Below are 19,039 nucleotides of genomic sequence, written 5' to 3'. Positions count from 1 at the left end.
ATTTTGTTGCAAAAACCTTGAATGGTTTTTTAGTTCAAAGAAGTGAAATGGTAAATTAAATCCTAGCTAGTGGATGAATGGTAAAGTCTATTATAACACGTGATTAATTTTTTTTTTAAGGTATAACATGTGGTTATGAGATTCAACCTCACATATGTTTATCAGGTCCATGTACACAGATCGTGGTTACTACGACAGTCAATATATCCCCAGTGAAAATACAAAATCACAGTGAATATGAATGTTGTAGTAAAAAATCATGTACAATCAATATATATACACATACACGGATATGCACATCTGAGCTATATGCACACATACATATATTTGAAGTAGAATGTTACAAAATTGTCATGCATCACCACAAAAATATTATATAATAGCGATTAAAAATTTTATTTTTTTCTCCAAAATCCAAATAATTTTTGTATCTACAATTTAAAAATTCGAAGTACCTGATTTTTTTAAATAAAAAAATAAGCTTGGTTTTTCTCCTATTAATTACCTTAGTACATGTGAGGGAATAATAATAACAACAACAACAATCAAATTACAAATACTGTTATTTTATTTTTTTTAAAAACTAAAATACTACTATTTTACGTACTGAAAATATGTACAACGGGAATGCCTTCTGAATTTTGAATCTTTGGATAATGCTGCCATTATTTATTTCTTGCGTATAATTAATAAATAGGTCGTGTGGGGCAACAACTATTGTGAGAAAAATCGAAGTTCGAGCTAAACCCAACAAATATCTCATTATAATTCTTTCCCCTAAATATTGCTCAATTATCTCTACGAAAATGTAGAAGTTTAGAGCATCAATTATTTCACCATTTTAGCCTTTATGTCTAACTAACGTTCCACCAATAGTTTTATCGATAAAATTCTCCTAAAAGTGAATATACGTGAGTTGATTTTCGATACTACATTGGTACAAAACTCAACTCATTGTAATGTTTTAAAAAATCTTATCTTATCTTAAGCTAAAAATGTGTTAATACGGTAATAGAATTTACTGAAAACGAGAATTTGTTTTTTTTTTTTTGATAAACTTACAAATAATTTGGCACGTAACCGAAACATGGAATAAAATGTGGAAAAAATTTAAAGAAAAAGGCCATTAACAAGCTATAATGTCAGTATTAAAAGTAATAAATTGGCTGTCCTGTATTATTATGCAAACGTGGGCCCCTAAAACTAGATGTTCCTCCTCCAATGAATTTGTTCAGTTTGCCAAGATCTGGTTTCAATCTTTCAACACAATTCATATACTAAAAAATGGGTCGTTAAACAAAGAGTGGAGGAGTCCAATTTCTTATCCTTTTATTTTTCTTGATTTTTGAGTTCGAATGTGAACTGAGACTTCAATCGACTGTATGTATTTGGAGGATGAAGCAATTTTATGAGATCTGAGCAGCTACAGTTTTCAGGTGATCTTCTGCCGTTATTTTCTTGAGATTTAAATAAAGCAAGGTTCTTTGTGTGAAATTTACGAATCCCATAATTTTCCAAGAAATCTGAGCTTTTTTTTTTTTCCCTGGAAAATTAATCTGTCTGGCTTTGGGGCGTCGTATGTTGAATGCTGCTTCTTTGTTGGGATTCAAATGTTATAGACAACTGTCATTTGTTGATTTTTTTTGGTTATTTGAATTGCTTATCAAGGTTTTTGTGGTTTTACATGTATGATCTTGTCCCTTGTGAGAGATGGAATCTTGGAAATAAATCGGTTTCTTTGTTTGCAGAATAAGACAGATTGAGGAATAATAAGTGAAGATGGGTAAGACAAAAGGTTGGTTTTTGTCGGTGAAAAAGGCCCTCAGCGCAGATAGTGAAGAAAAGAAAGCTAAGGTGCGAAAAGCAGATTGGATTCAATGTGTTGTGATAAAACTTTGATGATTGGTTGTTTTCATTAACTTCTGTTCTGGTTTCTGGATTCAGAGTGCAAATAAGTCGAAGCGAAAATGGTTTGGGAAAGAAAAGCCATTGGCATCGAGTTCTCCGATCCCCGATACCGTTGAGGCATCTTATCCTCACCCTCTTCGGGCATTGGAAGATGATAAGCCAGCAGAGGTGGAGAACGAGCCGTCGAACAATGCTTATACTGTCTCGGTTGATACATCATCTGATGTTGAAGATGTAGCAGCTGAAGAGGTTGTCCAGCCCCAAACAGTGACACGGTTTGCCGGAAAATCCGAGGAGGAAGTGGCAGCAATCAAAGTTCAGACCGCATTCCGTGGTTATCTGGTATGGTAGTTTATGGGATATTGACGTTACATGAATATTTTCTTTAGAATAGTTCAAAGTGAAGCCGATTTAGCCTTATCTTAAACATAAGGATCAAAAGTGGGTGGTACCGGCAAGAAGGCCGAAAATGGTTTCATTTTTATAAAGAACTTGAGGTTAATTTATTCCAAACCTGATGTAGGAGCATTTAATATTTTTTGTTGTTGTTATATGAGCATTAACATGAATCATACCATGATAGTCCGAGACGATTATTCTGATTCGCAGATAATATTGTCGCGTAATCATCATTTATGTTTAATTTCATTTTTGTTTTATCTTATCAAGAATTGGTGTTCATCACAGTGGAACAAAGTTTACTATGAAATTTTATTGGTCTTTTTTATTTTTCAGGCGAGGAGGGCGTTGAGAGCTCTAAGAGGGCTTGTAAGACTGAAATCACTTGTTGACGGACCGATTGTGAAACGCCAAACTGCAAACACTCTAAAATGCATGCAAAGTTTATCTCGTGTGCAAACTCAGATTCAAGCAAGAAGGCTCAGAATGTTAGAGGAGAATCGAGCACTTCAGAGACAGCTCTTACAGAAACGTGCCAAGGAACTGGAGAGTTTGAGAGTTAGTTCTCTTACTAATACCATCATTTTCTTTATAAACAAGTCCACATTGGTAATCTTGGGAATAATTAGTGTAGGAACTTGCACCTTCTGCTGCAGCTTCTTTATATGATTGGTATAATATTTATGATCATGTGTTAGCAAGTCGGTGCAATTATTGGGAGGTATTGTTGTGAAGTACAATTGTCCTGCTGTCAAGCGTGGAACAATATTCAAATCTCAGTATTGGGACTGCTGTAAGCTGTAAAATACTTGAGGAACACTATTATTAACCCGCACACACTTCTCGGTGTGTTTAACGAATTAGCTCGTTGGTTATGGTTTTGATCCTTTTTTCTTGGGTCATGTTAGTTCGTAAATTGTTGGTTTTCTTCCTCTAGACGACATACAAAGCATAAAAAGGTTATAAATTGAAAACAATATGGGTCACTGCAAAATCCTGTACATTGACTAGCTTTGTCTATCCATTATTTGATTATCAGCGAGTTTTGAATTCGAGGCTTAATTTACAGATGGGAGAGGAATGGGATGACAGTTTACAATCTAAAGAGCAAATCGAGGCGAGCTTGCTTCAGAAGTACGAAGCAACAATGAGGCGAGAAAGAGCACTAGCTTATTCATTCACTCATCAGGTAATTGCGTTGAGTTTTCATTGGTATCCAGCGTCTACAAGAAAGCACAAGAACATATATAGAAAAGTTTTGAAAGTTTAAAACCATACCCTTCTCTTGATGTTTAATTGATCTCATTTAAACCGAAAACAGCAAACGTGGAAGAAATCAGCCAAGTCTTCGAACTTACTTTTCATGGACCCGACTAATCCTCACTGGGGTTGGAGCTGGTTAGAACGATGGATGGCCGATCGGCCGTTGGAGACACAAAGCTCGGTGGATAAAGATCTTAACACGGATGATGTATCCACCAAAAGTGTTAATCTTGGAACTGCTTCAGGAGGAGAAATCACCAAGTCTTTTGCCCGTCATCAGCTAAATTCTGAAAATCCATCATCACCATCCAACAAAAAACTGCCTTCCACCCGCCAGTCCCCTGCCACGCCGCCTTCCAAGACCATTAAGTCTTCAATACCTGCAAGAAAGGTGAAATCTGCAAGCCCGAAAGTGAGTGCAATAACTCAAGATGATGATTCAAAAAGTACCGTAAGTGCACAATCTGAGCGAAACAGGAGGCATAGTATTGCCGGTTCAACGGTTAGGGACGATGAGAGCTTGGCAAGTTCTATGTCGGTTCCAAGTTACATGGCATCCACTAAGTCTGCAAAAGCTAAGTCGAAGCTCCCAAGTCCGTTAGGAATCGACAATGGCAACACACCTGAAAAGGGTTCGGCGGGAACCGCCAAGAAACGGCTTTCCTATCCACCTTCCCCTGCCAGGCCCGGGAGGCAGTCAGGACCCTCGAAAATCGACACCAGCTCCATTGGTGACAATAATGTGGATGGAGTTATCAGTTAATTCAATCACATCTTATGAGAATGCACCATTGAATAAAAGTAAGAGCAAAGAGGTCCATTTCACTTGTGGAGTTCCATACAGTTATTTATTTATTTCATTGCTTTGTGGGCTTGGTTTGGGGTTGATTTTATTCAGTGAGTCTTGCTATATACATTTGTTATTTATAAATTTATTTTTTTATTTGCTTCCTTCGTTACTGTCATTAAGATTGTTATATTGAGAAATAATTGTAGAGGACATAAATTTATTGATGCTTTGTGTGAATCTTGTGAGTGTCGTTTGCTAATTTATAGAATTCAATGTCTTTCACACTTTCTATTTAAACCTTTGTACATCCACACTATTGATGCGACTTGTTTATAGATTAAAATAAATCATGTTTAATTTTTCTAATCGAGCTAACTGATGGAATCGAATTTTGCGAAAATTACAACAAATGAGACCAACCATTGTTCATTCAAAAAGTAATTTATAGAATAGATTCGATTGAATTAACTAATTTAGTATAAGGTTTACTCCGTGCGTATCGAAAAAAAACAGTCGCGGGTCTTCATGTCATGAAAAAAATAGTTATGATTACATGGATGGCTCTCATTTTTCTCAAGGGTTGATGACTTTGGAAGCTATCATATTTTAATTTAATATGTTAAAAAGAATCATTGATGTTAATTGGTGTTGACATGCTACCAAGAAGTTTAGTGAGGCTTATTATTATTATTAAGCAAAGAATTTAATAGTTTATGTGGTCCATTTAATGATATGCTAAAGTTCGGACAAAATAATATACTAATATATTTCTGTTTGTGATTATCGTAATGATAAAGAACAACTTTTAAATTTTCTTTTTAAAAATTAATGATGATATATTATATATCTATTTTTAAAATAAAAGTCATCATTCCTAAAAAAACAATTTTATTTGTAACTTTTACAACCTTTTTTTTTAATTAATGATGATATATTATATATCTATTTTTAAAATAAAAGTTACAAACTTCAAAAAAAAAAGTTACAAATAAAATTGTTGTTTAGGAATGATGAAAATTTCTTTTTATTGGAATGAATCAATATACAAAGATCATGAGGTAATTTATCAGTGATTATCAACTTTAAAAATAATTAATGCATTTAATAAAAAAATAATTAATGGATTTTAAAATATATAACCATAATCATTAACAACAAATGACCTAATAAAAAAATAATATTGTTACTAATAAGAAAAATAATATTATAATGATAACAATAATAAACTAACAACTTTTTCAAAAAAAAAAAAAAAATCTAACAACAACAATAAATAATAAACAACACATCGAAAACCAAATCAATCGAACCAATTAAAATTAATTATTTCAGTTTGTCATGTCCTGAACCTTGACATGCACAAATACAAGTGCATCACTATGTGATATTTCTTTACGGCAATTACTTTATATTCATATTTATCTTTCCGTAATCTATAATAACAAAATTATTATCTTATCTTTATTCTTTCCGCAATTACTCTATATTCATATTTACTATATTATTAAAAGTTTGAGACACCTAAAATAACTAATGTTTGTCTCATGATCTATTTGTTGATAATCCAAAAATACTCATTTCCTCACATTACAAAATATTATATTTTTCTTTGATAAAAAGTATTGCTAAACCCATTTTAGTAAATTTGCATCTTATATTTATATCCATACTCTAACAAAATCTTTATTATATATTTGAAATTAAGTTAAATATAATATAAATCATACATAAAAATTTAATATAAAAAATTTAAAACTTAATATAATCTCTCGAAATCTTTTAAAAAATTATTTAATACAATTTTTTTTAATATATATGCAAAAAGACACTAGTTGTTATCCTACTATCCCACTCAATTTTTTGCTTTCAAAAAAAAATTTACATATAAAAAACCTATATTTTACACATGCAAAGCATGTCCAATTTTCATTAGTTAGTATTTTTTTTTTTTTTTGGACATTAGGGTGAGGGTTGGTAGGTCTTGAACCCAAGACCCCTCGTCCCCTCCCTAGTAAGAATTACGAAAACAAACGCAAAGATTTTAAATAATTTTCAAAACATTTTAGAAAATTTTTAAAAATATACAATAAGTTTTTTTATGTAATTAATAATCATTATTCCTCCAGGGTTCGAAACCCTAATTTTCTTTAAAGGGGGCAACACGGCCGGGTCTGAACTCAGGAACAGGATATCATACATCGCTGAACGTTTATCATCTTCGAGTAAAAATGGTGGGTGACGTTGAAATTCTTTATTTCATTATAATCTACATCTAAAATTTAGAGGAAAATCGATGTGATTGTGTCCATACATGCGCCCATTTTACTATTTTCGCGTCACCAATTGATATTTTTTTTTTTATTTTTTATGGACTGAGAATGAAATAACAGAGAATTGAGAAACATTCTGCTTTTGTCCATTCTCCATTTCATGAATGCAAGTGCTTTTTTTGTTTTATATTTCTTGTTCCATACTTGATTTGTAGGTTTTTAGAAGTTACAAGTAGATACGTCTAAAAGAAAGCTGTGTGCACTCATGGTTGATGTAGAATCTTGGTTGGTTCTTGATTTGTGTTTGAGTGATGCATGCAGCATTCTCCTTTTGATGTTTGTTTGTTAATAAGACGGTGTAAAAATGAGTATATGCATTAAACTAATCGATGAGAATAAGTTATACAACTATGCTGACCATTTTCTGTCGTCTGATACGATGGAATGATGCTATTGATGCAATTCTTGTGGGAGTAAAGCTTTTAATCTCTAAGAAGTCTGGATGATGAGTAACTGCCTTTCTTGAAATTTTAATTTATATGATCTCTGGTTATCTTGTTTTCATCTCATTCATTAGCATGATAAACTCATCTTTCTCAGTCAGGATAACACCACTCTGCTTTATTTCCTGCATCATCAATGGCCCGACTTTATCACTTTTAAGTACAGATAGATCGGTTATCTATAGTGATTGGTTTTATTGTTGTTTGAAGTAATAATACTCACATTACAAACAATAGAAAGCTGAAATTCGCAGCAGGCTTCACCCTTAATTGTAGGAATAGCCTTCGCTGCTACTGCTTATGCTGGTAGATATGGAATTCAGGCCTGGCAAGCATTCAAGGCAAGGCCACCAACCGTTAGAATGCGTAAATTTTATGAAGGAGGTTTCCAGTCAAAAATGACCAGGAGGGAAGCGGCTCTTATTCTTGGAGTCAGGTAATTCAAAATCTTCATTGATATTGCGACTTAGATTTCACAAGTATGCTAATTTTGGCAATTAACCATAACCCAATTATATTTCTATTTTATATTCTTTTATGTTACTATATGCCTTATCTCGAGTTGGTTAATAATTGATGGGCTTTTTTATTGTTGGTTTAAAGCTTTTGATTCATGTTTGACCTTTTATTTGCTGTGGGTTCCATGTAATATGAATATATCAGCGACTGTCTAACATTAACTGGATCATGTGATTTTTTTCATATTTAACATTCGTTTAACTTGATTCAGGGAAAGCACTCCAGTGGATAAGGTCAAGGAAGCGCACAGACGGGTGATGGTAGCAAACCATCCCGATGCAGGTGGGAGCCATTATCTTGCTTCTAAAATTAACGAAGCTAAAGACATTATTCTTGGAAAGAGCAGGAACAGCGATTCTGCTTTCTAAAACAGCCAAGAGTTTTGCGTTTTGAAAACGAGCATGAGCGATTAAAAAGCTGATCATCTCAGATCGATGATCCAATTACATCTTATCCTCAATTTCGAAGAAATCCACATTTTAATAATTCCTTAAATTGCTGTGAGTATGCATTGCTTGTAGTATCCATGCTTTGTTTTCAAGGAGCACAGTGCACTGGATTTGAGTTATGGAAAGCATGAAAGAATTATATATATTTTTAACTTTTTTATTGGATTTCTTGAAGAGTAACTCCAATGTTTGAAGGAGGCTATTTGTATAAAAATTAGTGTGATATTTGATAAGATGGTTTTTATCACCCAAGTTGAGTGTCTCTATGATCTATGAAATATATAGGTAAGAACCTTCATTAATGGGTCGAAAAATGGGAGAAAGTACTATTTAAATTGATTGTAATGAAAATTGTTGTTATCTTCAGTTATTAGGAGAAGTAGCCTAATCGCTTTCAATCCTGAAGCTAAACCTTCTTCTCATCATTTACGACTCCTACATTTCACCACTTTCTTTTTCTCAGAGACTTCGGCTAAACTTTGTTCTTGAGCTGGAGTATAATCTTTGGATGCAAAATCATCAAAATTTCCTTCAAATTCTTCTTTTGTAAAGAGAGACATCTGATCATAAATCTGCAATTAGCTCCAAAATTAGTGTACGAGCACTTTAATAGAAGGATTTTATAGCATTATAAACAGGTGCAGATAAAAGAATTTTTTTTCATGCAAGTATCTTAACTTATTGGAATTAAGTATCATTTATTAGCACTTCAACACATAATTTGTGCACTTGACACACGATGTAATGTAAGTGGTTATATGAAGTTGAGTCTTTTACAGTTTTACATATCTAATCTTACGCTCAAGCATGAATTTTATAAACACATGCACACACATACACACACACACGCACACACACAGAGTTAGATTGAGTTTGACAGTTTTGAATCCAATTGAATATTATTGTTGTTGATTAGTTCATGAGTCATTTGAATTCCTTTGCTCCTCCGAATAATGATGATTGAGTATTTAACTTAGTGAGGAACTGAGGATTGGTAAATATAAAAACAAAAAACCGAGAAACATGCTACAAACCTTGCAGAAACCATAATGAGCTGAAGGATCCATCAAATCTTCAGCATGCCAACTGGGTAAAGTTTCCATTAAATAATCTGTCATGCTACTGGTTGAAACTTGGCTCGCTGCTTTGCTCGACTCATTGTTATCTCCCCAAGGATTTGATGATGATTCTGAGCAATTGGACATCAAATTTGGCTGGAAATTAGTTTTACCTGTAATGGAATTCTTCATCTTTGTTTCTGATCCTGATTCACTGGATGAGGCTGCGGCTGCCACATTAAATGAAGCAGCAGCTGCAGAAAGCTTAACCCCAGTCAGTAGAAATCTATTGTGCTTTTTTGTATGTTCATTGGCTCTGTGTATTGAACTATCACACTCTTTGCAAAGTAATGCTCTGTCTTCTTGACAGAAGAATAGTGCTCTCTTATCCTGTGAAAACCAATCAAGAAAATTTGTGAAGATATTAACTAGCTTGTTTATTTGTGATATTTACATTTTAGTGTCTAAAATTTGTCATTTCAGTATATTTTGTCGTCCATGTTAAAGGTTTGTAGATTTGGTTCTCAACTTTTTAAAAGAAACTAGATCTAGTCTTTTCATGGGTACTCTCCATACGCTCTTAATGGAAAATGTCATATGCATCGCATGTGCCACCTTATTTCTGAATTGAATCTTTGAGTTTGATTTTTGCTATAAATTTACACCCCTAAACCATAACTGGACTGCTAATGCCCAAGAAAAGAGAGATTCTCCCAAATTATTACCAATTCCTGTACTTGTTTGTTGAACCAATACCTACTAAATAGTTAGCAAATTCAGGAGGAAATATATTTATGATTTGGGAGAATGTCCTCTCTTTCTCTGGCATATGTTTAATTGTGGGTATGATTCTCGATGTAAAATCATGCTATCAGATTAGTTGTGCTTTCAAAAGTTAAGAGACTGAAACTATTATGTGCTAAGCATGCTAACCAAAGCCTGTTAATGGTAAACATTAGAGACTAACAATGTAATTATAATTTATTTTCTCTAGTGTTGAAACTATTAGATGAAATGACGGGACATTTTAAGTATGATACATGTGCACGGTTTTCACCTGGCATATATCACATAATGGTGAGTCTTGAAACTGAGAATGGAGAAGAGAGAACCGAGGGTGTTTTTCGGCTAGTTTATTGGCTCTGTGGACTCGAATGTCGCAGTTTGGACACAGGGCAGCCTCATCTGCAGGGCAAAAAGCAGAGGCTTCTTCTTTCCTGCAAACATCACATAGAATCTTCATTGTTTTCCACTGTGTGTGTTTTTGGTTTGTGAATAATATCTTGGGTACATTGTGGTGTATTGTTAAGAGATATAAAGAGATGGTTGGTCGAACTTTTATGGGGGCATATGGGTTGGAAAAGCACAGCTAAGAGATATTAACAATCACTGTTCATTGAATACAAGAAAGAAAGTTCTTGAAAATCTCATGCAAATTGGGTATATTTCCCACTTGGGTGGGTGTATGAGTGGACCAGTCCAGAAGATACAGTCAGCTTCTCTGTTAATAACTACGATTCCAACAAAATCTTGGGTGATACCATTTGTTAAGAGAGAGTATAGAGTTTGCACATGAGTTCAATGAATAATTTTGAAAGCCCAACTTGGCCGATCAGCCTGGGCGTTCACGTAGATATCAATACTTCATTTTTGATCAAAACGTGAGACGGGTTTTTAACCGTATGATCAACATTTATAGGGTTAAGGACGGGCCAAGGAAATCGGCATCAGTAGGCAGTTGTACTCATCTACGATCTTGTGATAGTTTTGTGGGGAAAAGATCAAGTTGGGTCATGTAGAGTGTAGGGGAAAAGGCTACATATTTGATATTTTATGACAGAAGCCTTTCATTCTTAATGTAGGTTTGTTTGGCAGTGGAATGGGATGGGGAGGAGTATGGCTGTCCAGGATTGGATGCCTTTCTATTTTGTTCATTTATTGAACCAAACATTTTGATTTTGCATTGGGTAATGTAACATGCACATTATCCAATACATTGTATGTATGGGACTCCCATATATTTTACGTGGGCGTGTCGGTGTATAATATTTACCTACAAAATTTTGAAATTTTAATTTTAGGGAGGCAATTCAATAAGTTTATTTGTAAGAATTTTAATTTAGAAAATTTTGTGCATGAAATCACTCTGTTATTAATTCAGACGTGAGTTTATTTTCATAATATTATTATTGGAGAAAATTTGATTGGGTGAAATTTTCTTTTTGGGAACCTAGATTGATGCAACCGTAACAAATTATTATTGTCGTCCTTCAAACCATCGCTCAAATTTGGTGTTTTATTGAAGAGCAAAGTATTTTGTATATTCATGAGACGAGTCGACATATGTGTAGTAAAAAATAATAATTGACATAAAATTTATATGTTTTCACGAGTCCGGTCGGGTTTGAGAATCTTCCTACAAAATTAATCGGTGAGACCCAGTCTTAATATTTTTTGTAGTTATTTGCATCAACCACCCCTGTGAAATATTGAAATGCACAGTTTTCTCCTGTGAAATTTTAATATGCATCTTCAACCTTGACCTTTTAAAAAATTAGCACACTCGCCCCTTCAGATGAGTGATTGTTGCGCACGCACCTCTCATGCGACTGTGCAAAGATTTTGATATTTTTTTTGCACCAAATACCCCTGTGAAATATTAAAAATGCATATTTGACTCCCGTGAAAATAATTTTTAAATCTATTCAACCCATAATACACAATTTTTAATAAAATCCAATTATAAATATTTAGAAAACATTTTTTGTTTTATTAAATTTTTAATTTTATTTTAAATGTATTATCATTAATTAATTATTTTTTAAAAAATATTATTAATTTATCATGTTATCATTATTTTATTAAATTCATTTCGTATTTCTAATTTTTCTATTAACCATGCATTCATAAACAAGTATTTAAATAATTTTAAGTACCAAAATATTGAACTAAACTGAGAAGTTCAAACATATTGTTTTTTTCGATTTAGAACTATATATTATTGAACCAAAATTTAAATTTTTCGAGAATATACATTGCACAATTTGTAATAAATAATAAAAAATAACATGCTTATATAATTCTAAATAAAAAAGTAACATTCATGAACTTATAATTTGGTTCAATATTTTGATATTTTTAGATATTTAAATCCTTATTTATGAATCATGTTTAATGAAAAAGTTGAAAACACGAAGTGATTTGATAAAATAATGATAACGAGATAAATTAATAATTTTTTTTAAAATTTAATTAATTAAAAATTATAAATTTAAAAATAAAAATAAAAATGTTTGGTACTTATCATTCACTTATCATTTTGATTTAATATTTTGATACTTTTAGGTATTTAAATCTCGTTTATGAATGCATTTTTAATGGAGAAGTTGAAAACAAGAAGAAAATTTAATAAAATAATGATAACAAGATAAAATAATATTTTTTAGAAAACAATTATATAATCATAATAAATTTAAAATTTAAAATAAAATTAATAAAAAGAAAAATTTTTGCTAAATATTCTATAATTAGATTTTAATAAAAATTATGTATTATAGGTTGAATAGATTTAAAAATTATTTTTACAGAGGTCAAATATGCATTTTTAATATTTCATAGGGGTATTTGGTGGAAAAAAAACAATCAAAATCTTTGCCCAGTTTTATGAGGGGCGCATGCGCAACAATCACTCATGTGAAGGGGCGGGTGTGCTAAATTTTTAAAAGCTCAAGGTCGAAGATGCCTATTAAAATTTCACAGGGGAGAAATATGCATTTTCAATATTTCACAGAGATGATTGGTGTAAATAACTCTATTTTTTTGTGTTGATTTAAATATTTTTGATAAATATATTTTGCGGTTTTTGTTTTAACGTGTGAGGTTTACTCGAGTCTTTCGATATATAATTATTGCTTATACAAAATAATTTAAAACCAAGAACTCTCTGCTGGCCCAATTATTGCTTATACAAAATAATTTAAAACCAAGATCTCTCTGCTGGCCCAATATTTTATAGTTTCAATTTTTACACACTTAAGAAGCCCCCCCAAAAAAATAGAGCTCAAAACAAGCATGATCTAGTTTTAAATCAAATGGCTGTGAGAGTACAGGAAAGATTGAACTTGGCTTTGTTACTATTTATTGAAAATATAATTGAATACCTTGATTTTGAATTTAGTTAATAATTTTTGGTCCTAGAACGGCAAAATGTGTAATATTTATCTGGTTATTAGAATATTTTGTTATTTCATTTTATTAGGTTACATAATATTTTGTATTTTATATTTTATTTGGTATTTTTATTTTATATAGTCATGTATATATATATATATATATATAAAACATCCCACTAATACAAAAATGATCGCACTTATGATTTAAGGGGATCCAAGTATCATGGTCTTGACGTGTGACTTTGTCCACTGTTAATGAACCCATGGTTTACTTCCAAAAAAAAAAAAAAAAAGTAGGATTTTAAATTTTTTAATAAATATTTAATATATTCTAATATATGTGATATCGACTTTAAAAAATCCGTGCAAAAATCATTTTCAGACATAGAGTTATCAAAACGGGATAGTTCGAGCCTTAAATTTTTATCATTATTCGGCTCGATTCGGTTCCTTTGCTTTCCTAGGCACAACACATGAACAATAAGAGTACACATACGGCTTAATTGATTATAAATTTTTATACTTCATGGGATAAAATTTTGGACCACTAAGATCGGTCTTGCCAAGTGAAAACAAATTAGGTTCGAATTCTCCCGTCTTTAGAATAATGCCAAATTAATTTGAAACAATCTCGAACATTTTTTGAACAAACGGATAGGTAATACAATTGGGTATGAGAAACTCATTGTTTGCACATAAAAGAAGAGGTTATGGTTTCGTGCATAACATATATTATGAGGCTTATGTTGAGTTTTCATGGTCGTATGAATCGTCGCCGAATTAAATTAGTAATGATATAATGTCATGTGTACTACTTTGGCAAATGTAGAAGATGAAAATATTGTTCATTATTCAATGAGATCACATGTGGTGATATCACTCATTGTTCAATGTCTACAATTGTGTAATTAAATACATTTCTAAGTTTCAATAGTTGTTGAATATGATATGTAGGCATCGATTAACCAAATTCATAAGACGACACTTGTATTTAAACTTCACTATTAAAAGAGCATGCGTGATCATGGGGTCTGGCACAACATATGAGCAAAAATAGTACAAATGCATGTTAATTGAACATATAAATGGTCTACTTCTCTGGATAAAATTTTGGGTCACTAAGATCAACCTTGCCAAGTGAGAGTAAATTAAATTTGAATTGTCCTCGATTTGGAATAATTTCAAATATATTTAGAACAATCTCGGACATTTGTGGTATAAGTGGATAGGAAACTAGGAATGAGAGACTCATTCTTTGTACACACATGAAGATGTTATGATTTGGTGCATATATAACACACATTATGATGTTTATGATTCATTTTCATTGTCGTATGAATAGTCGTCTGATAAGTGCATTTTGTATGTATTATTTCATGTTATTTTTATGTCCATTTTGTGTGCATTCATATTATTTTTATGTGTTTTTATGTGTTTTAGTGCATGTGTGTGTATTTCACTCCTTGGGTTAATTTTGTAGGAAAATGGATTTTTGAAGAGTGAATTACGGAGCAGCCTTGATCGAAAAATCATATTTAATTTTAGAGGCATTGAAATCCAATCTCCACCGTTCAGATTAAATTTGAAGATTTTTGAAGCTACTGTCCAAATTTCAGCTCAATCCGACGGCTAGAAGATCTCGAGATATGAATTTTTGAAAATTGTCGCTCGACGCAGATTTTTTGTACTGCGCGCGCGCGAGTCCGACGTACAAGCCTCTGTTTTTATGTGCTGCGCGCGCGCGAGGCCTATGCCGCTCGCGCGCGCGTGTTCGGGGGTCATATGTGTTCCGAAAAATCCTTATTTTGAGAGGAAATTAACTGGTAGGCGTTCCGGACCATATATATACAAGATATAATATATTTTTGAGGTTTCGAAAGCTCCAGAGTGCAGACAACGCAAGAGGAGGCGGCTACAAGGCTTGGGAGAGAAGATTTCTTCTTTCTTTTCTTCTTTTTATTTTTATTTTTGAATTATTATTTTTAATTATTGAGTAGTTTATTTTCAACCAAGACGGCGTGATTGGGCCGAACAAATTTATGTAGAAAACTTGGATGTTTGTTTGGGATTTTTTAGAGTTGATTTTATTTTATTGATTGTCAGATTTATAGTTGTCTTGTGAATAGTCTGATCAACTGTTTGCTTGCATGTTAATCAATTCCAAATCTACAGAGGAGGTTTTGATTTTGATCACTCTGATAATTAACATATTGTAAAACCGACTAGAAATAGAATTCGGTTTCAGTGTGCGGTTTAGGTGTAAACTGAATTTTCACAAATATTTAATGCATTCAAATTTGATTAGAATTACGAAATATTAGTTCATCAATATTTGAATAGGTTTGATTGTTCTAGAAATAGACCTTTGAACAAATTAGGAGAATTCCCGTGAATTAAGATTAAATCTGAGTCCTGAATCGACTACATGTTACGTGATATGTTCGGTACCTACGTGTGTCTTGGTTGTCTTTATTTTAATTATTTTTATCTTTAGTTATTTTTATTCGTATTTCTTAATCAGTTTTTATTTTATATTCTTATTTTATTTAATTCAAAATCCTTCTATTATTTTGTCTAGATTAAGTAAAATAATTAATTCTTGAGAATTGACTGCAGTCCCTGTGGGATCGATACTTGGACTCTCAGTCCACTTTACTATTACTTGACCTGGTACACTTGCCAGTAGATTTTTATCAAACCGATTTAGCCGGTCAAGTTTTTGGCGCCGTTGCCGGGGACTGTTCAGTTAATATTAGGATAGATTATTTGCTTGAGATTAGACATTTTTTTTCTTGCATTTGTTTTTTTTAATTATTAATTATATTATTTTTCTTACTTGTGAGGTACTTGGAGATGGATCATCATCAGGTGTTCACAAGATTTGGCCAGCAATACTTGGAGCCTTTCCATGCTGCTTGGGGGAGATTCAATGATTTGGCTAACAGGTTTAGATGTCATGATTTTTCGAACTACACTCTAGTTCAATTTTTTTATGGTGGTTTGGATGAGATTACAAGAAGTTGGGTAGATTCTGGAGCTTTGGCCACTGGCAGTCACTTGTTCAGCAGAGATGAAAACAGTGCGATGCACTTGTTAAATGATATGGCAGATTTTGACTACCATTGACATTGTGATCCTTCACTGCAGGGTTGGAGTCACCAATATCTTCCAGATATCAACTCTAAAAATTTTGCGAACCAGCCACCGGAGCATCAAGAAGAGTGCATAGGGCGTTCCGAAGATTATGTGGCTCAGTTGGAAAATCTTGTGCGACAGCAGACAGAGTCAAATAAATTCTTAGAAAGCCGCATGAGTCTTTTGGATGAACATATTGCGCTTCTTAGAAAACCAATTTTTGAGATCTGTCAAGACAGTGAAGTAACTGAGCCAGAGCATGAAGAAATCATTTTTGAGGAATCTTCTTGTGAAGAAGAGCCAAACGTAATAGTGGAGGAGGAAGAACTATACAAGGAGAGAGATTTTACCTCGTCAGTGGTCGTTTTATGTACACCGTTAGAAGATACTTTTTTGCCATTGACGCCACCTCCACAATATTACATCCTCTTTGAGCTTCAGCCTAGAATCAAAGTCTCTTTCCAAAGGAAAAATTCCATGCCGAGTACTGTTGGACCGACAATCTTAAACTGCAAATATCACGCCAAGCTTGAGGGCGAAGAAATTCAAAACCCATACGTAGAATCGTATGATTCTTACTACGGGCGGCAGCCGCTCTTTGATGGTGGCTTCTGCATAGTCGGGCTATAGACTATAATTTTAGCGCTGACTGGGAGGCAACCCAGTGTTTTTGCTTTTGTTTTTATTTTGTTTTTTTTTATATTTTGTTTTGATTTGATTTTGTTTTTTTTTCCCATGCCAGTTGGTCATGCCTGCCGATATATCTAGACTGATGCTACTGTCCCAGCTGATGCCGTCAAGAAGGAAGAGAATGAAACAAAAACCAGGGGAGTGTTATTTCTGTTTTCATTGTATTTTTGTTCGTTTTGAATTCTGTTCATTGTCTGAAGCATTGAGGGCAATGCTTTGGATAAGTATGGGGGGGGGGGGTAGACTAGTTTATTTCATTATGTTTTGTGTTTGTGTTGCATAAAGTTCGTTTCATGTCTGTTTGAATATAGTGTATTTTTGTTGTTGTTTGTGTTGTCCTGCATGGGTAGGATAAGTCATGGTAGCCTATGATGATGAAGTTTGAAAAAAATTGATTTTTGAAAAGATTTTGCTCTTGACTGGACATGAGAAATTGTAGGTTGAACCGTGAATATTTTTAAGCACTAATGTTAGACCAGTGAATTGTAGCGAAAGATTTGATGAAGTTTCTGTCTGTTTGACCATTGCACGGCAATAGGTGGTTTGTGGATCTTGATTGTGTTCTATGAATTTTGATGAGGCTCTAGTTTACACTTATGATCTTTGGCGCACCTAGAAAAATTTATATACAATTCCATCCGGGCCTTGAAAGGATTAAAATCCTAAAAAAAAAAAAAATCAATCAAATTTAAGGCTAAGTATGCGGATTCAATGGGATTGATGCTCCATCCGGGCTATAGACGAGGGGATTAGAAAGAAAAAATAGAATGATTTTTCGTATCCTAGCCAGTTATAGCTAAGTCAGCGGGTAATTATTGGGGCTAATGCAATACCGGGTGCAAAATCCGAAGGTGTGTAATTCATTATCTCAAGGGAGGTGGGTTTGTCTAGAGGTCGTTGGAAGGAATGAGCACTTGAAGAGTTAAACTTGCACTAATTTGTCATAGGTCGCTAAGCAGATTTGAGACGAATTCGGTCTAAGTTGTATGAAACTGGAATGACATTTCACACACACACGTTCACGTTAAACCGAAGGTGTATTATGAAAAGTTGAGAGCATGTCTGTGTTTTTTGTTTTGTGATTAAACTTCTCAGAGGCTTTGCACATTTATGAATCATCCTCACTTATGTTTTTGTTTGCATGTTGTTTTTTCATGTCTTGCTCGAGGGCGAGCAAGGTTTAAGTATGGGGGTGTTGATAAGTGCATTTTGTATGCATTATTTCATGTTATTTTTATGTCCATTTTGTGTGCATTCATATCATTTTTATGTGTTTTTATGTGTTTTAGTGCATGTGTGTGTATTTCACTCCTTGGGTTAATTTTGTAGGAAAATGGATTTTTGAAGAGTGAATTACGGAGCAGCCTTGATCGAAAAATCATATTTAATTTTAGAGACATTGAAATCCAATCTTCATCGTTCAAATTAAATTTAAAGATGTTTTGAAGCTATTGTTCAAATTTCAGCTCAATCCGACGGCTAGATCTCGAGGTATGAATTTTTGAAAATTGTCGCTCGGAGCAGATTTTTTGTACTGCGCGCGCGAGTCCGACGTACAGGCCTCTGTTTTTTTGTGCTGCGCGCACGCGCGCGTGTTCGGGGGTCATATGTGTTCCGAAAAATCCTTATTTTGAGAGGAAATTAACTGGTAGGCGTTCCGGACCATATATATACAAGATATAATATATTTTTGAGGTTTCGGAAGCTCCAGAGCGCAGACAACGCAAGAGGAGGCGGCTACAAGGCTTGGGAGAGAAGATTTCTTCTTTTTTTTCTTCTTTTTATTTTTATTTTTGAATTATTATTTTTAATTATTGAGTAGTTTATTTTCAACCAAGACGGCGTGATTGGGCCGAATAAATTTATGTAGAAAACTTGGATGT

At 33.2% G+C, this 19,039-nt stretch overlaps 3 protein-coding genes across 4 annotated transcripts; 2 read left to right on the top strand and 1 right to left on the bottom strand.

Moving 5' to 3' along the window:
• Positions 1 to 1,169: 1,169 nt before the first annotated feature.
• Positions 1,170 to 4,597, top strand: LOC140863423 (protein IQ-DOMAIN 2-like). The gene is made up of 6 exons (XM_073266852.1): positions 1,170 to 1,436; positions 1,749 to 1,854; positions 1,945 to 2,250; positions 2,644 to 2,865; positions 3,377 to 3,496; positions 3,629 to 4,597. Exons 2-6 carry the CDS (start codon positions 1,780 to 1,782, stop codon positions 4,331 to 4,333), a joined length of 1,428 nt encoding a protein of 475 aa, XP_073122953.1. The 5' UTR covers positions 1,170 to 1,436; positions 1,749 to 1,779; the 3' UTR covers positions 4,334 to 4,597.
• Positions 4,598 to 6,385: 1,788 nt separating this feature from the next.
• On the top strand, positions 6,386 to 8,261 carry LOC140864530 (mitochondrial import inner membrane translocase subunit TIM14-3-like). The gene is made up of 3 exons (XM_073268772.1): positions 6,386 to 6,591; positions 7,391 to 7,569; positions 7,864 to 8,261. Exons 1-3 carry the CDS (start codon positions 6,589 to 6,591, stop codon positions 8,018 to 8,020), a joined length of 339 nt encoding a protein of 112 aa, XP_073124873.1. The 5' UTR covers positions 6,386 to 6,588; the 3' UTR covers positions 8,021 to 8,261.
• A 126-nt stretch (positions 8,262 to 8,387) lies between these two features.
• On the bottom strand, positions 8,388 to 10,427 carry LOC140864529 (B-box zinc finger protein 21-like). Of its 2 annotated transcripts, none has more exons than XM_073268770.1 (3): positions 10,217 to 10,427; positions 9,136 to 9,549; positions 8,388 to 8,673 (listed from the first exon to the last, which is right to left on the bottom strand). In XM_073268770.1, the coding sequence occupies exons 1-3, from the start codon at positions 10,400 to 10,402 to the stop codon at positions 8,524 to 8,526; spliced, it is 750 nt and encodes a 249-aa protein (XP_073124871.1). In that variant the 5' UTR covers positions 10,403 to 10,427; the 3' UTR covers positions 8,388 to 8,523. The 2 variants fall into 2 exon arrangements, with proteins under 2 accessions (XP_073124871.1, XP_073124872.1); XM_073268771.1 differs by having other exon boundaries at positions 8,388 to 8,661.
• Between the last annotated feature and the right edge of the window lie 8,612 nt (positions 10,428 to 19,039).

Source organism: Henckelia pumila, chromosome 4 (assembly GCF_033568475.1).
Source record: "Henckelia pumila isolate YLH828 chromosome 4, ASM3356847v2, whole genome shotgun sequence".
In the NCBI taxonomy this organism is placed as follows: Eukaryota; Viridiplantae; Streptophyta; class Magnoliopsida; order Lamiales; family Gesneriaceae; genus Henckelia; species Henckelia pumila.
This window is presented reverse-complemented; position numbering and strand designations above follow the sequence as displayed.

What these genes read in the sequence shown, in the direction of transcription:
- LOC140863423 (XM_073266852.1), top strand. Translation starts at nt 1,780, where the DNA reads ATGGGTAAGACAAAAGGTTGGTTTTTGTCGGTGAAAAAGGCCCTCAGC. An exon ending in AGGAACTGGAGAGTTTGAGA is followed by an intron (nt 2,866 to 3,376) that starts GTTAGTTCTCTT and finishes CTTAATTTACAG; the next exon opens with ATGGGAGAGGAATGGGATGA. An exon ending in CTTATTCATTCACTCATCAG is followed by an intron (nt 3,497 to 3,628) that starts GTAATTGCGTTG and finishes AACCGAAAACAG; the next exon opens with CAAACGTGGAAGAAATCAGC.
- LOC140864530 (XM_073268772.1), top strand. An exon ending in GCTCTTATTCTTGGAGTCAG is followed by an intron (nt 7,570 to 7,863) that starts GTAATTCAAAAT and finishes AACTTGATTCAG; the next exon opens with GGAAAGCACTCCAGTGGATA.
- LOC140864529 (XM_073268770.1), bottom strand. Translation starts at nt 10,402, where the DNA reads ATGAAGATTCTATGTGATGTTTGCAGGAAAGAAGAAGCCTCTGCTTTT. An exon ending in CATTATGTGATATATGCCAG is followed by an intron (nt 9,550 to 10,216) that starts GTGAAAACCGTG and finishes TGGTTTTCACAG; the next exon opens with GATAAGAGAGCACTATTCTT. An exon ending in CTCATTATGGTTTCTGCAAG is followed by an intron (nt 8,674 to 9,135) that starts GTTTGTAGCATG and finishes AGCTAATTGCAG; the next exon opens with ATTTATGATCAGATGTCTCT.